General features: G+C 44.6%; 1 protein-coding gene across 8 annotated transcripts in view; it reads right to left on the reverse strand.

The window, feature by feature from the left end:
• Nucleotides 1-20,837, reverse strand: part of METTL24 (methyltransferase like 24) — a 42,651-nt gene that overhangs the window by 15,320 nt on the left and 6,494 nt on the right. For 3 of the 8 annotated variants that reach the window (XM_035564791.2, XM_035564795.2, XM_050709675.1), the window contains exons 2-4: nucleotides 8,845-8,943; nucleotides 5,721-5,860; nucleotides 290-518 (exon numbers count right to left, since the gene is read on the reverse strand). In XM_035564791.2, coding sequence (XP_035420684.1) covers nucleotides 290-518; nucleotides 5,721-5,860; nucleotides 8,845-8,943 — 468 coding nt within the window. Of the gene's footprint in view, nucleotides 1-289; nucleotides 519-5,376; nucleotides 5,556-5,720; nucleotides 5,861-8,844; nucleotides 8,944-19,381; nucleotides 19,430-20,279; nucleotides 20,302-20,401; nucleotides 20,603-20,734 lie in introns of those variants that run through there. The other 5 variants (XM_035564792.2, XM_035564794.2, XM_050709676.1 and 2 more) reach the window with 5 other exon arrangements.

Consider the following 20,837-nt stretch of genomic DNA (forward strand, 5'->3'; position numbering starts at 1 on the left):
TTGTGATTTAAAATCAAAGTGGCTGTTATCAGTGCACAGGAAAAGCGAGATAGAAAAGACACCCCTAGAAGGAATGCCTTGCAAGTGTTTCTGAAGAAAAAACTGTTGTCAGGAGATAACCTTGGAAAGCACCCGAGCTCCTGAGACAGCAAGAATCACAGAGTCACAGAATGGTTGAGGTTGGAAGGGATCTCTGGAGGTCATCTGGTCCAACCCCATTGCTCTACGAGTTCTGCAGCCTTCCCAACACTTAACCTTGCAGTCCGAAACCTGCCGCCCGGGTCCTTACCTTCTGATGTCCAAATTCGTTCAGTATCGTGCCCAGCTTCTTCGTGTTGCTGTGAAGTCTATGAGCAGCAATGGCTGGATTGGGATCCCTCCAGTCAACAGAGAGGCGATGGTACCAGAGGTGCCGACCCTCCTGGATGTGCGCTGACTTGATGCTGGGGTCGAAGCGATGCACCTCGCAGCCACTGTTAGCCATGCTGATCTCAAACTGGTTGTCATCGTTGCCCAGCCTACGGAACAAACGAGATGCAAATACTGACGTTGCAAAAAGACCTACTGGTGAGGAGAATATCCCGAGGACTGTGGCATGCAAGAAGGAAAAATCCAACCTGTTGGTTTCTGAAGCAGAGTGGAGGAGCTGTCATGCTACTTCTTGGGATTTTATCCACAGTGCTGTGTTAGGTTATCTTACCCTAATTCTGATGAGATAACCAGAAATAAAGATGAAGAACAATAATGCCCACTGTAGATTCGGAATAAGTACTTAGATAAAGAAAATTTACAGGAACAGATGCAGAAGAACAAATGTATTTAAAATGTATACAATGCTGCTTTGTAGAAATCAGTCATATTTCCTACCATATCTACACAACGATGACCCACAATGGCCACCAATGGGGATAAGATGCAAAAAACAAATTGCTCTCCTAATCTGTGTACAGGAAGACACAGATTAAAATGCAAATTTAAAAACACCTCCTTCCCAACAGCAGCAGTGTTTTTACACTTAGAGAAAGATTGATGCTAAATTGAAAAAGACCCTAACGCAGGACAAACAGCCCCATTGTACTGAAAATAGTGTCATCCCAACCCCGGTCTCTGCAAAGAAAAGACGTGCTTTATGAGGCTGTGCCACACTCCCACCTCCTACGGCCAATTGATTCAGACAGGATAAAAGAAAACTGAAAACTCTGGTATTTTCCATTGCAATCACATATCTGGACCTCAGGCCTTCCCTGCTGTGTAAAATATGATGTCCTCTTCACCTCATCCCCTCCAAGCTCGTTCCAAGTGTGGTTTGAATCATAAACTAAACCTTAAACTTAATCAAAATCATGCTGTTGGATACACACATGTAGCACTGGGAAGGGAATCAAGGTTTTTTAATTCAGCACATCAACCAGTTGTACAAATTGAAAATATCCACTCTGTACTCTGTACAGCATGGCCTTTATCTACCACAGACAAACCGTTGTAGGGCAGTACTCTTAGAGGTACTGACAGAGCATCTGCTACATGGCAACACAATTATGCTTAGGCATATTTAAAATGGTGTGTCTGAACTAATTCTGGCTATGTGCATCAACGTGTAAAACGTGATAAATTTTACATCATACTACACTGGGATACAACATTAAGGCAGCACTAAATGTTTGACATAGATGACATGTTGGTAAACTAAAGTGAATCCAACTCCTGATACAATGTTTGGAAGAGCATATGTTTTGGGAGTTACCAATACGGTATCACATCTGCCAAGCCTAAGGTACCAGTGACCTCCTAGAAGGTCCTCCACTGAACCATCTTCCCCTTCAGGAGTCCTGGGTGAGTAGAAGGATACGGGGACTGCAAGAACAGCCCAGTATGCTTTTAAGAACGATTATATTTCACACGACTCCAGCCCATAGAGATGTGTAGGAGGGAAAGAGGGCAGTTTTCTTTTAGTACATTCAGTAGACACCAGGAAAAAAGTTCAGAAGTTAACCAAGTGAATCGGCGTGTTTGTTTGCATATGGCATTCTACAGAAGGGGCGCAGATGAACAAAGACCGGCGTAATCCCTTCGGAATGAGAAGCTGGCTGAAAAGGAACAAAATACAAATTGTTTGGGACAAATGCAGCATTAGAGCAATGAGCCTACCAGCGACCCATGGACACATGCATCCGTGACACACTTCTAACAGTTCCAGCTGGTACAATCGAGATGCTTTGGACGTAGGCAGGCCTCAGGCTGCCTTCAAGCAGATTGTTACTCGTATGTGGACTGCAAAGGGAGGCTTGCAGTGGTGGAAAACAGAACAAAAAATAGTTGAGGGTGAAGAAGGGGCTGGTATATCTTCTGACACTCGGGCTAACAGCTCAGATTTATACCTGAAGAGAGAACTAATCAATCACAAGTACTTACCAGACAAAATAAGGTCGCTACAGAACTGCAAACTGGTTTGAAAAATGCCAGGCTCACATGTGATCATGCCAAATGAAAACACAGCACAAGAGAAGTAAACAAATGAGGTTTTTTTTTTTTAAAGTTTTTCTGTTAATTAAAAAGGATTTAAAAAAAAAAAAGGCAGCCTTAAGAAATGTGTTGAGGTCACAGAAAAATAGCAAGGCCACCAGAAGAGACCAACTGCTGTCTCCAGTAACAGCAAAATAAAAAATGCTAGAGACACCAACCTATCTATCCCTCACAGAATAAGACAGAGCTTGGCTACAGAGATGGGGGTTGCATGTGGTCCCCTGCAGCAGGGGTAAAGGTGAGCCTTGAAAGCAGCAGAAAACACATCCTGCAGATGAGCCCTGTGCAAGAGGAGCAGAAGCACTGCTGGACCCGCTGCCAGCTCTCGTGGACAACTGCAGCTGCTCCAGCATGGGGTGCTCCAGCTTCCAAAGGGGCCACAGGACAGAGGTGTAAAAGAATGCATATTAAGGTCCATCTCTCCCTTTCTGGCCTCTTTTTCTTCCCCTCTCTTTTCTTACCCAAAGGCAGATAAGCAATTTCTGCATCTCAGAAAAAAGAAGCATCCCCTGCCTGGATCCTAAAGCTCCTACAATTTAAGATCCTCCTAAAATAGGCTTTTACGTGGTGTTGCAGTGAGACTCTTCAAACCTCAACTGTTAAGTTTCTGAAATCCTATTAATTTATATTATACCAGCTTGAGTGCCTGCCTGTTGTGTTTGTAACAGACTTAGCGTAATCTAAGCAGATTTAGCACTAATAACTACAGCTCACTAATGCACACTGCAATTACACATCACACTGGGAAATCCTACCCCCAAGCACAAACATTGCTGCCTCCCAGTAGTGGAAGCCACTAATGCTCATCTAAAAAGACCTCCAGACATTTCAGACAGTGCTTACTCCCATTCAAAAGCAACCTCCTTTATAGCATTCACGGGGCAAAGTCTAAGCAGCATGCTTTCTTCAATTTTTAATGATTTATGGATTTAATTCAAGATTCCCAGTAACACTCACACTGAACTTTCACATTTGTCCTCCATCCATCCCCTCCGTGGAGAATGTTCTTTGTTGAAAGCAGATGCTTCCCATTTGCTCTTTATGAAGTGTATGAGATAAAGAAAAATAATGTTTAAAGGGGATTTTTGTCTTACTTGAGCAAAATTATTTTTCTGCCTGTCATAAACTAAAGGAAGCGGGTCTGACAGAAGAATTATGCAGCAACCAGCTCCAAAGGCTGCGGAAGGAATCCAAAGGATTAAAAACTGCTCCTCCTTAACCTCAAATATTTTTCTTTTATATTTTAGATGTTTCGTTAGAGGCATCACAGCTGGGTATTTACTGCACATGTGTATCTGATGATTGATGGAAGAGCCAACATCAGTTTCAATCTCTGCTAAGCCCTACTGTTCTGCCACTACAGAAAATCTGGCATTCGGGCTCCCTGCACCGTATCAAAAGCAGCACCACATAAAGCACCAGAGTACACTCACTAGTTGAGATTTGTTCAAAACCATCTGCAAGTTACCTTTGTGCTGCTCACCTTTGTGCTGAATCTGTTTCCCAGCACAGATGAAATAAACTCTGCATTGTGTCTACTTGCTATTTCAACAAAAATTTCATCCAAAATATCCAAAATATCAAAAGGCAAGAGGCACATTAATAACAGAGCTCGGGTCTAATATTAATGATCATGTAACTTGAAGGGTAAGGTCTATATATTAGTTCCACTGAACTACAGGTACTTTGCCAAGACACCTAAAGTGAACAGCTGTGTTATCCTAGACTTCCTCCATAATCAAGTGAAGGCTGCAGCTACCTCCAGAAGGTTACTCAGCTTACCTGGTTTTCCACCCAAATGTGTCCACTTCTCCCTGCAGACGACCTGAGGCAATGAGTCAGTACTGCAGCTGAGCAGGTACAGACTGTACCTACGTGTGGGATAATACAGCATCTCTCCTAACTTCCACAGCAAAGTGAAAAACTGACCAAAAACCTTCATGTAAACCTATAGTTCGCATTAAAACCAAGGAAGCATCATTTGAAAAGGGCTCTAAAAAACATCAGCAAGTAAGACCAGTGCTCAGAAGGAGTTTGCTCTCTGTAGGTATGATTCATCCCTGAAGGGCTCGGTATTGTTGTTCTGCCACAGCAATATTCATAGCTGAACAAGACCTGAGAGCTCCTCGCTCTCTGAGGAGCTTGTGCTTTACAGCTCAGTACAAGATTGATCCAAATAAAAGCCCACACAAATTAATAGAAAGCACTCCCTATGAAAGCAGCGTACCCTGGATCCACTTTATTTTAATTGCTGGTGTTAATTGCCATGTGCTCATCACTGAGAAATGTCACCCAGACGCAGTTCTTTGCCATGGACCATTTCTGAACCCGCAGCAGCAATATCACAGAAACAGCCTGTGCTGGTTCAAGGGAGATGAAGCCCTCCAACGCACCCCGAACCTAAAGCTGGCTCACGGGACCCCAAAGTCGCATTGGGCAGCAGCCACAGGGCCACCTGTGTGAAATGAGGTCCAGATCCTGCTGATCACCCTCCTGATGCAACTGTGCACTGAGGGACAATGTAAAGGGCCAGTGGCCTGACAAAGTCTGAGGACTGAGTTCCCTCGTCCTTGCAAGAGGCAGAGGCATTATCAGCAGGGAAACAGGCTGCAGTTGTGGTTTTGCTACCTGCAAAGCCACTTGTACTGTCGAGAGCGAAAACTTCAGTCTCAAGTGTTGTAAACATCACACACACTACAAACGTTTTAAAATAAGGCCACAACCACCTTCATTATTATCACTTCGGCACACATCACCCCTGAAGTGCTCAGCAACCACGTTCTCGTATGGAAATGTACAATTTCTTCCCAGGGGTAGTTAATGAAGTTTTAGAAGTAATGCTGCTTGAAGTACCTGGCAATTACGCAAGTCACTTCTGCTCAGGAAGACGCTGTACTGCTCCCCAGTTTATCTCACTAATTTCCATCTTCCTCTGCTGGAACTACCACTCACTGCTCACCGTGAGGCAATTTATTTTCATACTGACAGAAAAGCGAAGGAAAATGAAGACCCTCCTGCAGAAAAGTTTCTCCCTAAAAACAGAGTTCACAGAAGCACATCAGCACATACTAAACACACCTGAACAAAGCCAGTATTTTAAAAGACAGCTTTGTTGCAGTCTGTGCTGCATTTAGAAGGCTCTTTGATGCTCGAATGCACCACGGAAAAATCTGCTGTCTTTTAAACGGAGCACTTACCCAAGGGAATAGAGACGGCACTGCTTGCTTCTGATCCGATGAATGAGGCCAAACCTCTCATCAAGGCAGACTGACCAGGGCTTCTTTGTGGTTTCGGAGTTCCCTCCTAGGCTGCTCAGGTTCATGTGTTCACACGAAATCTGTTGAAATCAAAGCATGTTTTATTTTAAGACGTAACTTTAAATTTGTTTTTAATTTGCCTTCTAGGAAAAGAGTGGAAAGAAGTTTCATTTAAATCTGCTTGTCAATCTGATCCGCAGCTATGGAAATTGGATCACTTTTTTCCTTGTTTGTCTGTTCTGCTTGGTGAAATTCAGGGCTTACATAATCCCCCAGAGAGCAACACAGTTTAAAAAGCAAATAATTAAACATTAATATTATGCCCTGAAATGAATTTTCCTGAGAACACGTTATTTCAGCATTAAAATGCTTATTTTTTTTTCCTTTCAAACCTTGGAGTAGGTTCCGCATCCTGAACCATGCTCAAATCATGTCACAATTCAATGTTTTAATCACAAATTGCAGTGTCACCGCAATGTATGCTATACAGTACACCTGTAGCGTCCTGAATCTCCCAAAGAGATTTAATCATGACCTTACAACACCCCCTATTCAATAACAAAGGGATTTAAGCAAGTGTTTAACTAAACAGAGGAATCATAGCACGTGTCTGTGCTCTGCTGGCTTATTATATTTTGAGAGCTTCAAGTCAGGATAAAAGCATTGCAAAAGGAGAAGGGATACAGACACTGCAGGAGCCCTGCTGAGCCACCACAATGAGAAGTTGTTCCCTGAACCCAGCACCAGCTGTGGCTGCGGGGATGGGAGCTGGCACTGCCAGACAGCCAAAAAAAAAGGTAGAAAGATGACAATAGAGACAAAAACCGAAGTGAGAATGACAACTGGAAGCCTTTGCTGTGATAGGCACTCTCCAGCATGTTCCTCAAAATAAGTAAATAAACCTCTATTTTTTAAAGTTGTTTAAGCTTTGAAAGATCATTATGCAGAGCATTGCATCCACAGAGCTGCAAGCTGCTTCACCACCTCCCTATTCCTGCTTAGCTCCTGATTCTCATGGAAAATTCATAAAAGCTAATACAGCATCTCTTCATGCTGCTCTTGGGATTTACTAAGTTTTAAGTGCTGATTTGCACTGCACCCCACTACCCATTTCCCTTCAGTCACTTAACAGTCAAAGAATCAATGGCATTGTGATAACAAGCACTAATTTTAAGCTACAGAAGAATAATGTGCTCTCTACAGAAAAATAAGAGATTCTGCAACGCTGCCACTTAATTGACTCATGGTATTATGAGCAATTCCAACCCTCAGAATTTGGAGCAATTTTAGCTAGCAATAGCTCTTGCTATTAAAATAAAACCCCAAATCAAAACACCTGAACCCTACCTTTAGCACCATCACCCATCTGTTTACAGACACTGCTGCGCTGAGCTCATGTCCTGCTCTGGGCTTCCACTCGCTGCTGTCACACGAATAACAGCACTTGTAAGGTGGTTCATCTGGTCGCCAGACACTGGCAAGAAAAAGCTTTCTCTGGCCATACCCTGACCCGCTGACACGGCATCTCCTGCCTCCAGCAGCGTGAGCTGCTCCACGCTACAGCAGGGAGCTGAACTCCAGCAGAGTAAGTAGCTCAGCAAGCAAAGATAACGAGAGTCCATGCTCATCTGCATAAGTAGGATCCCATTTCCAGAAATGCTCCTACTCGGCATGGTGTAACCCCATCAGCTGTTAATCCTGTAACAGCTGCCAGGTCAGAAACAAGAGCTTCTCTCATTTTGTTGTTTTCACTTAGGCTTGTCCCCAGGGTCAGTTACTCTGGGATCAGAACTTCTTGATAAGTGTGTCAGAAGTGATAAACTCTCTGCTAATTGACGTCCTTGTAGGTTTTGACGCAACTGGCAGAGTTTAGCAGCATCTGCCACTGTTTATTAAGGCAATGAGATGAGGGATGTTCTCAGCTTAACATGTTGCCTCAGCCTAAACTTGTGCACTGTAAAACAAGCAGCCCTACACACATCTCTCGCTGTGTTGTCTTGCCTTTTGTCCTCTCGGTGCCAGCATCAGGGCAGGCAGAGACGCTCTCTTTGTGTTTCTGAGCATTTAGCCAGGGTACCACAAGCAGGAGGATAAGTGACTGCTCTGCTGCCCTCCCAGCTACCAAACTGTAGGCACAGCAGCATATTTTCCAGATATGCTTCAGGTGAGTCTTCTGTCTCAGCCCTGAAAGCACTGCACTGACAAAGAACTTCTTACGTGAATGACGTTTCAGTGAGCTGAGACTTTTTGCTGCTTTTCAGAGGAAGCTAATGGTGCAGTTAAATTTGCATTCAAGGTCCAATTCCTGATAGACCCAGGTACCTAAAACACCCACCCCATCAGAACTGTGGGTATCCAGTACCTTTTCCATTCTTTATTACAGGAAATACATGCATAAATGCTGTTGTGCAGAAGTGATGTCTCTATGTGGACCCGACAGCCCAGTTTCCACATAGGCTGAGCCCTGGAACTATCTGTCAATGCACGCTGGGTTTGGAGATGTCACCTTTGAAAAAACACATAAAAATACTAATTCTCCAGGTCATCATCCCCTTTTTTGCCCTCAGGTAATCAGAGTTCTCTCGGCACTATTTGGAAAATTCATCCAAGCTAGGGACTGATGCACTGATCTCATTTTACTGTGAACCTCAAATGCATCCTTTTTTTAATGAACAGGACCGGGGTTATTGCATTATTATTGAGAACTGAAGTGGATAAGCACACGGCCCTCTCACTACAGACTGCTCAGTATTTTTCTGTCTGAGAAAGAGACAGCGGCTGGGAGAGGAACCACTGCTGGGATTTCAGTCCTTTTGTGCTTCTGTCAGGACACAGATAGGTCTGTAAATAAAAAGAAAGGATATAATGCAAGCTTTCTACCCTGTATTTTGACCTTTACGTTCATGGTGACCATCACTGCAACGTTGAGTGACTTTAGAAACAAAGCATATACCCAAAAGCAATTGCAAAAACAGTTTGGTGTGAGGTTAATTCCTTATCTGAGAGGGCACAGACTGTGTCAGGCAGAACCGTTTTCTGAATGGAGGCTGAAATGAAAACCTACCTGAGAAGTGCTAATATACTTCAGGAACCTCAAGGCCTCAAAGTTCAGGGAAGGAGTTGGACTTGCCCATGGTTGCAGATCAATGTGCCACCTTACAGTCTGCAAAGAAAAAAAAAAACACAAACCACTTAAAGGAACAGCATTCATTTTCAGCACAAGCATAAAGCGCAAGGGCTAATAAATTAAGGAGATTTCCTTTCAAACAGGAAGAGTTTCCTAGGGGCTTGTCTGCACATGAAAGTTATTGCAGAACAAAGTAGGGTTTGAGCTCCAGCGAAAGAGCATCTAAGTACGATTTATCATAATCAACTTCAAAAGCAGATGCAGCTAATTCAGAAAAGAGGGTTCTTTATCCAGAATACAAGTGTCCACACAGTTATTCTGGGACACCCAGGTAAGCCTCAGCTTATATAAATGCAGGAAGAAAAACAAACTCTAAATATCTAAACCCTCTAGCAGGACATCTGAAAACAGTGAAATCATTTTTATCTCTATTGCATTTTCTGTCTATCACATCTCTCTGCTCCAGCGTCCACTGAAAGAAGGATTTGTACTGCAAACACCAATCACCAAAGGAAACTTCTGCAAACAATCTCTTTCCTTTTTTTTAAAATCTAAAAAGATTTTCATCTCATTAGAAAAGATAGCTTCCTGCATTCTTTGAGAAAAGCCCCCTTCACCCCCCACGCTTGCCTGACAAGATATACCAGAATCCTTTGTTTTCCCAGAAAAAAATGCCAGTGTGGCTCCCCTTGGCCCTACAAATCCTCATTTTCGTAACCACGGGGAACTAGCTGCAGTGGATGCTCTCTGTACTCCCTGTGAGGCCCATCAGCTTTGAACCTTGGGGACCCTGTCACTTTTTCAAACAACACTTCCCACGCAGACAAAGTGGGACAGAAAAGGTCTTCCAGGCATGTGCTCGAATAGCAACAGGGCTCTGCACTCCCATCTGCAGTACCTTCCCCAAATTCTGCCTGCTTTTGTCGTGCTAGGAAATTTAGACGTGTTATCTCTTGCCCTCAAGTAGATATAAATACAAGCACAGTGTTAAGTTGTACTGAATTAAGATTGATTCCTCACGACTCTTCATCCTCAGGTGGGAGAATTCACTGCTGTGGCTGGGTAGGTAGTTTCAAGCTTCCCTTTAATCAGTTGTGATTAACGGGGCTTCCATAATGAGTGTGTTTTTTTTCCATAAATTAATTTCAACATTCAATAAACTACAAACCAAGCCACCTGGACGTGGTCCTGGGCAAGCAGCTCTGGGTGTCCCTGCTTGAGCAGGGGCTGGACCAGATGGCCTCCAGAGTGCCCTTCCCACCTCAGCTATCCTGAGATGCTGTGAAAAAAAAAACACATTTGGGATTCCTACAGGACCTTATTTCACAAAAAGCCCTGGAAAGCATACAGGAGATAACGATCAACAGGCCTGGATGGAGTCAGATGATGGAGGGGAGCAGCCCAGCCCCAAGGCCTGGGCTGGTGGGGAGGCAGCAGCCAGCCCCGCTGGGGACCACGAGCCTGCGTGGTGACAGCAGGAATCCTCTGACACCAGGGAGAAAAGGAGAGGACAAAACCAGAAAACAAAGGTGATGAAAGAGGACGGTCAGACCAGATGGAGCTTGCCTTGAGCTGATATTACGAACTGGTGTTTTTTCAGCCAAAGTAAACATAGGCTGGAGTGAATGGGAGCCAGGAGGTCTGTATGAGGTTTATTGTTCTTTTAGGGTTTGCTCTTTGTTTTCCGTTGGGTTTTGTTTGTTTGTTTCTGTAAAGAGATGCTGAAAAAGACATTTGATAACATATTTTTCAGAAATAGACAAAAGTAGCATCTCCCACCCTGAAGCTTGCTGTCTGCAATAGCAGGGGACTGCTATATTCTGCACAGCACAAGGCTGAACACCAGCCAGCCAAAAAGCTCTGCAGCAGCATGTACCCCAGCACGCTGGCTTCAGACAGCGGCCTGCAAGCAGCTAACCCAGCAGGAGGATAGGTGCACGCTCGGGAGGGAAAAGTGTGTAATCTTTCAGAATGAGTCACAGTTCACACGCCTGAATAACGCTTGCAATGGCAGGAATGCCGTTGTTTCTACCGGCTTGAAAGCTGAAATGAAAATGAAGACTGACAATCATTTTCAAGCAGAAGAAACCCCAGACACCTAAACATCTGTGCCCATTTGTTCTGAAATCTATTTGGATGAGAAGGATCTCATTAAGTAGTGGAATTACAGGGCAGCCATTGTGGGGACAGGGAAGAAAAAGAAAAAAAAAAAAAACAACACTATAATTAATCACATGAATGAGGTTCTTTTTCAGAAGAGTGGGGTATCAAAGAGCTATCACGGCTTACTCTCAGCTCCTTAAAATGTTAAAGACAACAAACTGTCTTTCCACTGATAGGTCTCCAAAATTTATCAATAAACACATGAAAAGGAGGTTAAAAACACGGTGGCTTAATAAGTCAGATTCACTAAAAAGAACAGAAAGAGATCAACCTTTTCTATAGCCCTTTATATTTAAGAGCACCACACAAACGCTATTTTTGTGACAGAGCTCCTGATTCACGGCAATGCTTTTGAATAGCTTCTCAGACGTCACCTTTGGTCCCTAGCCCCTTCCAACGAAGAAGCCCATTTCCACTCGCTAATGAATACATTCGAGGGGTCTGCTCGAACACCTACTGAACACCCACACTGGGCAGATCAGTAGTTACAATACAATGAGATCCACAAACGATGAACGGGGATGAAAGCAGAGTACGGCTCTTGAATCAAGTTGCCTGCAGGGGGTAACCCGCTGATGTCGGTGACGCAGTACGGGTATGTTCAGGACGGACAAAAAGCCCTCCTGAAGCTGGCACTCCTTATGCCCATTGGCAGCCTTTGTTTATAGTTTTTCAGATATTTTTCAGCCTGCTCCATAGTGTTCGTACCCATGGAAGCCTTCTCAAACGAAATCTGCAAATAACGTGTACCCAGTCCCTGCAAACCAGCTGCTTCGGGAAAATCAGGTTTATTCCTGATAAACGCACACTCATTTCCTAGAAGTGCTTGCCCTCCAGGTTTTGTGACCCTGTTTCCTCAACGCAGACCCAGCAGTGGCATCATGATGTGGCTTTCCTTGCTTGTAGACAGTAGCTGTGAGCAGATCCCTGTGGCCGCCACACACATCACGCATTCATCCAGGAGGACCCAGAACACCAGTTCCGATTTTCTGCATCTCTGTCCACTGCTGTCACCACTGGTAGGCTATCTCCTGACGGTCAGGACTCATCTGACAAGGCACCATGACACCTGAACATGAGGATGTCCTGATTGTTTCTTCATATGAATAGATGACACCAGCTGGAAAGTTACAATACCGCTTTAAAATATCCTACTAAATATCCTGAAGTATCTCTATACATACATCATTTCACTTGTGGGCGCTTTACATGAAATTAGCACTGTACCAAAAATCAGTTTTCAGACAGACTTTGTTGCAAGCACTGGTCAGACACCAACTTCAGCAGTCCCAGAAGTATAACGTATGTTAAGAAAATGCTACCCAGAGTGATGCCTAGGTTTTCAGTAGATGAGATAACCAGAGAGCACAGAAAACCTTAAGTCAATGCCATTGCTTTCTTATGAAAGCTAGAATCCATTTGAAGGTCTGATTTTTTTCCACATATTTCACACATATGGACTGATGTTTCCTTCAGACCAATCTGGCAGTAATCTGTGGTGACTTTTCCCCACAGACCATTTATTTCTATTTTTTTTCCCTCACCAGCCATCTGCGATAATCATCTGATAACCCCTAAATAATCCGTAGCACACATGGCATCATTTGTCATAAAAAAATCTGAAATTATAATAAAAAGTTTAAATAAGCATGTGCAAAAGGCTCATGATCTATCAGGTGTAAAATGGTAGGTTTGCAGAATTTCTGGCTTTTCTAGCATTAGCTTGGGCACAAAAGTGTAAATCATGAAATTTTTCCCAGATCAATTGTAAAGTTTCAGTCCAGTAATTCAAACAGCTCAACCCTTCCCTTCCCTTCTGTTTAAATGTGAAAGGGAATTAGTCAAGAACTTTCCCTTGTTTCCATCTTTTTAACTCAGTAACTGATTTTTCCCTCATTTAAGTTTTCTTCTTCTTTAGCAGCCTATTAAAATATCAGCCATGTTTATAGACAAAAATTTTGGATTCCCATTGTCCTGCCACCAAATCTGTGGCTTCCGGTGAAGAAATAAAAGACTTGTCAATACACACACTGGTGTCTTAAACCAGGGGAAAATATAAAATCATCTGATTAAACTGTGCAACAGTATTTTTTTATATTTGAGGCAGAACCAAATATGAGTGGAAAGCGCTTGTGGCAATAAATTCCATCAATAACTGTAAATATTTGCTAGCCATAGAAACGAATGATACACATCTTCAGCTGTTCTGGCTCTACCCTGCATATCACTATGTTCACCTCCTTTTGGAAGTGTATAGCTGAACTCTTGGGTGAAATTTTGCAGAGTTCTTATCATTTTAAAATGCAATGGGTGGGATTCAAATTGCAAAATTTCAGACGTCTACAAAGCAAATGTGTAATTACTGGGTCATGTTCCTGAAGGCTAAAGAAGGCTACCTCTGGACACGATGGACAGGGCTTGGTCATCTTCTTTGGGCTGCCTCTGGAGCCCTTGAGCATATTATCTTTGTGGTTTTTGGTGGTGCTGTGGTGTTTTTTTCAATTCAAAAGTTCTTTGAACACAGAAATTACTGCGTGGCAGCCCATCGGAGTACTGGCTTTATAGCACGTGCCAGCACGCCTTGCAGGGGACACGTACCCAGCGCGAAGCCTGCTGAGATGTGTGGGAGGGCTTCTGAGGACGGAGGCAGCCAAACCTGGTACATTGCTCCTCACGCTGCTAACACAGCAGCTCTTGCAGCAAGTGATCCCTCCTACGTCTGGTTTCGGAGGCAATTAGCTGGTTGACTCCCAGGGAGAGCCAGGAGTGAAGGAACATTCATGCAACGAGGACAACCAGTGACCAGGCTCCTGCAGGCGGCTGGGAAGCCGAGCTGTGCGACAGGACAGATGAGGCAGACGGGCTCTTTGAGGGCATGATTCATCTCACTACAGAGCAGACGTCTAAAATAAGTAAGATGAATCACGCACTGGAAAGCTCCATTTCTCTCCATTAACTGCAAAGGCAGCCTAGAGGACTGGCTCAGATGCATCAACACCATAGACATTTAGCTTGGGAGACGAGGAAGCCCAGACCAGAACCTCAGACACACCACGCTGCACAAAAGCTACAGCTTTGTATTTTGTAGGGTTGAGTCTACTCGTCAGCTGCAAGCCCGACCTAATGCTTCACTGCACTTTATTCTTCAGCAGGGCTGAATAACTCCGAATGTTTTACATTTGGAGCAGCAAGACGTGGCACAAGTAAAAAAAAAATCCACCTCAAAGCAGAGGTGTCAATAGGAAAGACCAAGCACGCCTCAGCACAGACCTCCTTTAGAAAAACCCTTGAGAAAGTTCCCCTTTAGCTAAACATAATCAGCATTACAGAATACAACACACAGAATTACAGCACACAGAAGGTTCACAAGAGGTACGACTACAAAAATATACTACTCCACATCATTAATGTCAAAGTAGCTGGGCCAAGCACAGGTTCAGTAGGCTGTAACTTAAAATACAGGCTTCTACCGTGACTCATATTTAAAGATCTGAGTGAATTAATTTCTAACATGGCTGCTTTTATAGGTATCCCGTCTCTACAGGTCTGAACTGTTTCTTTTTTTCTTTTAAAATTATTATTATTTTCTATTTTTCTTTGCCATTTGGCTTCCTTAAACAAGCATTTTGCACCAAAGAAACCATACTGCAGAAATCTCATCTGAAGCACAAGATATGGAGAGTGTCACAGGGCAAGCACAGCTAGAATCTGATCTTGCTGCCACCAAAACTGAGAATTTCCACTCCAACAGTGAAACTTTCATGAGCTGCATGAGGTCCGTAAGGAACTAGAAAGAATTTGTATAGAAAATATTTCTATTTCCTTATTTTAATCTTTATTTTTTGGAGTTTATCTAAAGCGGAGGCATCTCTGACAACACTGCAGACAAGCACACAGCCGTCTCTATCCAGCCACCAAAGACTTGCTTTGTTCCCTGTAGGTACCAGTTGTGTGCAGTGGAACAAGCTGACCACGTATGGGGTCCCTCCCAGACAGACCCCAGTGCTATCAAACTGCCGTGCATTATCCTGAGGTTTGACCACGGAGCATTAGGCTGAGGAACAAAAGTCCTGTGCCAAGACAAGCAAGCAACATAATTAATGCAGGCAGGTTCTCCCCTGCAGCAAGGCTATTTACCAAATCAAATCCCGCCGATGGAAAGCGGTGCTGCAATAAAAATGCTTTCTGCATTAATAAGGGAATGTCTTCAATTTAAATGAGGTTCCGATGTGACTTGCGCTTGAAGAAGTTCAGTGGCCAGAGGTGTACAGATGCCTGGATGGGTGTGTTGTATTTAACTGAGGAGGGAAACCCTAGGATGCACCTAGCTCCTGGGCACCATCTCCTCCTCCAGGACGCTGCAGGGCAGCTAACATTGCTTGCCCAGGGCCAGAGCCCACGCACACAGCTCTCAGCATCACCCCCAGGGCTTTGCTCGAGAGCCTGTCAGCGTCACTTGCTGCCCGAGGCTGAGGCTTGCACCTGAAGTCAAACTCTCCTGGTTCGCAGGGGAAAGGAAAGAAGCGACGCTTCCTGAATGCAAAGTTTTGCCACGAAATGAAGAAAACATTCATTTCCTGCTCCCCATTTCCCAGCTGACTGCATGAAACGCAGCCACACATACACAGCCCTGATCTGCCGTGGCCACCCTCCAGCAAGGCCTGGCAGGCCGGGGGACACAGCGGGTCCCTCGCCACCGCGGCCTAGGCCCCGTGCCGGGAGGAGCGCCATGGCCGTGCCCCAGGGGCCTGGCTGGGCCCAGCCTGCATAGGGAAAAAAATAAAGGCTGCTTGGCACCCCATGAAGTGGCAGAATGTATGCCACTTGAGCTATATGACGTGGCTTTGGGGAAGTTAGGAGTCCTTTCCAAAACTAACATGACAGGGCCAGATATGCAGAGGATTTGGGGTGACTAATGCTCTGTTGAATTCAGCATGAATCCCTGGCTTCAGTAGGACACGGCTGTTGGGAACCAGCTTTCCAGCCTTAAATTGGCTGCTGTGGACACCCCCTTTGTAAATCTACCCACTGACCTGGACTCTGCTTACTCACCTGCAGCAGCCTGGGTGCAGGCTCGTGGCTTACAGAAAACACCTGTATCAGAGCACCAGCCAAAATGTTATTCTGTAGATGCTTATGAATTCAGAAAGCACTGCATCTAATTTATTCTTCATGTAGCACAGCGATTGGGATTTCTTTGTTATGGAAAAAAAAAAACACTAACAAATCGGGCAGCAGAATTCCAGCACTATCCAGAGGCTGACAGGGTGATAATTCATCTGATGGAGATAAAACCAGGAGCTAGAACAGACTGAAATTTATGGAGGCAAATTCTCCAAACCACTTAAGCAGTGTAATACTCAATCGGCTGAATTATTTGCAGTACCTGCTTGCCAACACATAAGAATAACAGCCAGAAACAGACAGAGCAACCACTGACATTCATTGCTTGTCAAATTTAGACTTTTGCTAAGCAGAGCCAAGACCAGGGTTTCAATCAGTATGCCTACCTGCTTTAAATGAAGTTGAGATTCCTTGGTTGAGAGAATAAGGGAGATGTCATAATCCACACAACAGGGAAAAAAAAAAGAAAAAAGAAAGCTGTCTTCCCCTAGGCTGGCTTCGTCTCAATATTCAAACCACAGGCTACAACAAACAGAATTCATCAGTAAATACTCAGCTAGCCAGATAAGCCGAGTTTATTTTGTGCAAATTCCAGCACTCTAATCACGATTTACAGATAGGGATGTTTCTGGCAGCCCATCCACTGGCTTTGCCTGAGGCTAAGAACCTGCCAAAAAAAAAAAAGTGCTTTAAAGTAAAAATGCTTCCACAGAAATAAGAGTGTTTCACACTTGCACAGCTTTCTCTCTCTTCCAAGAGGAATGCAAGTGTCTAAAAGGAAATGATCCACCACACTTCTTACCCCACAGAGCAATCTGAAGCATCAGAAAACCCCTTCACCACCAGCCTGTACTGGCGATGCATCCACACCAGTGGAAGATCAGTAGATCTGTGTAGCCCCAAACACACCAGCTCATCCCTGAATTTCATCCAACAAAGACATAAAAGAGGTGCCACAGCCATAAGCAAAAGATCAGCTCCAGCGAGCCCGCCATAAATCACATGAATGGTCGTGCTCCTACTGGTAACAAGGGCCTTCTGTGCCTTGGGAGGAGAAGGCGCTATTTCCAATTGAACTTCTGTAATATCACAAAGGAAGTAAACATTAATTCTTACCACTGGGTAAACTAAAAGGCTGCAGGACTTCTACAGGTATTTAGCTTTGACAGCATAAAACCTTAGGTGAGACAGACAGATAAATCACAACAGAGACCTAGGGGCTTCTGTCCCTCAACCCACCACCAGCTCACTTGATCATACTGCGTTTTGCTGGGCAGCCAGGGATGGCTCTAACAGCCAAACTTCACTTACTTCTTCAACTACTTATCTCATGTACATGGTAGTTAATAAAACAAGGCAATGGAGCTCCCTAGAATGAAATGTATACTAGCTTTAAATGCATACATATTCCTTTTCTTGTTGTTAATATGATTATGGATTACTACCCACCATCTAGAGCTATGTAGAAGTCTTTCAAACAAAGCAAGACTGACCATCCACTGGGCAATTATTTCCCTCCTTCTAGAAAATGAACAAGAACTGGCTTACAAGTTGCTAGGTGTTTAAATGTAAGATTGCACATTCTGTGGTTTAACCCCGTCAGGCAGCTCAGCCCCACACAGTCACTCACTCACTGCCCCCAGGTGGGATCAGGGAGAGAACTGGAGAGGTAAAAGTGCCAGACCTCATGGGTGGAGGCCAAGACAGCTTGCTAGGCAAAGCAAAAGCCACACACAAGCGCAGCAGAACAAGGAATCCATTTGGTGCTTCCCATCGGCAGGCAGGGGTTCAGCCACCTCCAGGAGAGCAGGGCTCACCCTGCGGCACGGCTCCTTGGGAAGACAAACGCCATCACCCCAACGTCCCCCCTGCCTCCTCCTTTCCCCCAGCTGCTGTCGCTGAGCACGGCACCACAGGGTGTGGGACATCCCTGTGGGCAGCCTGGGCCAGCTGTCCTGGCCATGTCCCCTCCCAGCTCCTGGGGCACCCCCAGCCTCCTCGCTGGCCGGGCAGCACCAGGAGCAGGAGAGGCCTTGGCTCTGTGCGAGCACCGCTCTGCAGTGACTGAAACATCCCTCTGGTATCACCACTATTTTCATCACAATTCCAAAGCACAGCACCACACAAGCCCCTATGAAGAAAATCAACCCTATCCCAGCCAAAACCATGACACGCGTTTATTCTCCAATTTGTAAAGAAGGAAATAAAGCTAGTTTCAAAGGACATAAAATATTTTTTGTTCAAGCTAAGTAGGTATAGACCCAAGTATTATAAGCCTGTGGTGGATGCGCTTGTGCAAATCTGCACCATCCTCTTCAGTGAAGGACATTTTCCAACGTTTGATCACCAATGCTAAACATTACACAGAATATAGCGCTAGCCAGCTACGTGGATTGACCTTGAACTTGTGAGGTACCCAGAATTCCCACGGACATCATAATGAATAACAACTACGAGACCAAACTATTCATCAAGACATATAACTAAGGAGAAACATAGCAGCTCGGCAGCAGCCAATTGACACATAATTGCTTCTTGCTTAATTTTCTCAGAAGAGTGAGGGAAAACGAACAAGACACTATTACTGTGCCCTATTCAGGATGAAACAAAGTTCACTTTTTTTTGAAATTTCCAGTGCTGCAGAACATAAATGAGCAAAGTCCAAAATGAGACGTGTTGGTATTAACAAATTTTATCATTCCTTTGTTGTTTTTTTTTTTCAGACAGTCTCTACAACTTCCTACCCTGCAGTGCTCATCTCTGGGATAAATCTCCATCCTCCACTAATGCTGCCGACTCTGCAGGGGATAGGAAGGATTTCAAACCAATTCTTATCATTTTTAGGCTTTTACGTGGTAAGCAATATTTAAAATTACATGCTGTATCATTAGACATTGCCATCTCTTCCCCTACCATTTCAAACACTGTCTCTTTGTGAAATACGAAAGAGGATGCTAAACAAAAGGCACCCTACTTTGAAGCTCCCCGTTAATCAGCAGCAGGGGTGACCCCCGAATGCTCATGCTCTAACATCATTGCCCTAACATCAGTGCAAACTGTGCACATTTCCCAGCCACTTCCAGCCCCAGGTATGTCATCGATATGCGCTTCTTTGCTTACTTTTTGCCCAGGTTAATTTTTCCCAGCAGACTGGCCTGTCAGGAAAGAAAAAACAGCGTCTTCTTACCTTGTCAAAACCGATAGCAAGAACAGTGAGCATCCCCTGTTTCAGCAATATCCCCAAGAGATGTGCTGTCTAACTGGCTCTCCGCAGGCCTTTCCTAGTTAGGCACGCCAGGTTTGTTTTCCACACGCCAAGATGGGCAGAGTGTTCAATGTCTTTCGTCTGCAGAAGCCACAAATCAGTCCTGGAAACCACCCAGGATTCTGTCACTGCCAGCAAATCTACAGCAGTGCACCTGAAGCTGCACCTCAAACCCATCAGAGGGTGGAACCTGAAGCAAACGCCAGCAGGTCCCTTGTTACGTGAGCTCTTGGTTAGCTCTTTCCACAACCAGCATATAAAACCAGAGATTTTGCATCTAAAACCCAAGGCAGTCGGATCCTCACAAGGGTTCCTCAGATTTGGGTTTTGTACAGACCAGGCAGCTCTATGCTACTGAATTTCAAAGAGCACCGCAAAGCCATTTTCTTCCCATCTGCAGAGCATATGGAGAAGACTTTGGTAAGAAACAAGCTTTCTGTACACGTGGGAGCAGCTGCTGGAACTACGACGTTTATCATTACATAGACAAGGAAAGGTTTATTTACTGGATTTACAAATGTGTCACGGAGGGCATAAATCACAGGGCTGGTTTTTAAACGTTGCAAAAAAATGAAAAAGAAAGAAAGGAAAATAAATAAAGGGAGGGCCTCCTGCAGAGCCAGCGAGCTTTCCAGGCCCAGGACTTGTGCTCTTCAGGAGGCCACCAGACACCACGGACACCCTGTCACCCCCCCCCGACACTGCAGCTCCTCAGCAAGCAGCAGCTGGTGCCTTTCTCCACCACGCCCGAGCCGAGCAGCGCATCTGAAAGAAAGACAGACAGAGACAGGGCAGAAAGAGATCAGGCAGGGGAACGCACGTGTCATTTAAGGTCCGACATTCAGTACTGCCTACATGTCTGGAAGTGCCACAGCCCTCTCCTGCTCAAGCGGACCGACGTATTATCACGAGAGAGAATTCACAATCTTGGCTTTCGCTTACCTCACCCAGTTCATTTGCACACACAGCTTCCATCAGAAATCTGCTTACTCAAAACAGGACAGCGTGTCACACTGTCACTTCTGTATACAGCAACGTGAACACCAACATCAGGGTGAGCAATGCAACATAACAGATTCCAGCACATACATGCGTTACCACAATTTAAAAAAAAAAAAAAAGATCAAAGCTCTTTTTTTCCTTTTTACTTGCTCCACTGAACAAACTGTATTTGGTCTTAGACTTCAGCAGATCGGAAGGATTCTAGACAATGTCTCATCATACTCAAAAGTATCTACCAGCTATGAAAACGCTCGAGTTAGTTAAGTGACTCACATCCACTGCACGCAGCTCCGGATTGCTGAGCGGCCGTCCAAGACAAACAGATTTCCGAGTTAATATTAGAACACGCGATAAGAGGGGCATACTGCGGATGCCA

The sequence above is a fragment of the Cygnus atratus genome, chromosome 3 (genome assembly GCF_013377495.2).
Source record: "Cygnus atratus isolate AKBS03 ecotype Queensland, Australia chromosome 3, CAtr_DNAZoo_HiC_assembly, whole genome shotgun sequence".
Lineage (NCBI taxonomy): Eukaryota > Metazoa > Chordata > Aves > Anseriformes > Anatidae > Cygnus > Cygnus atratus.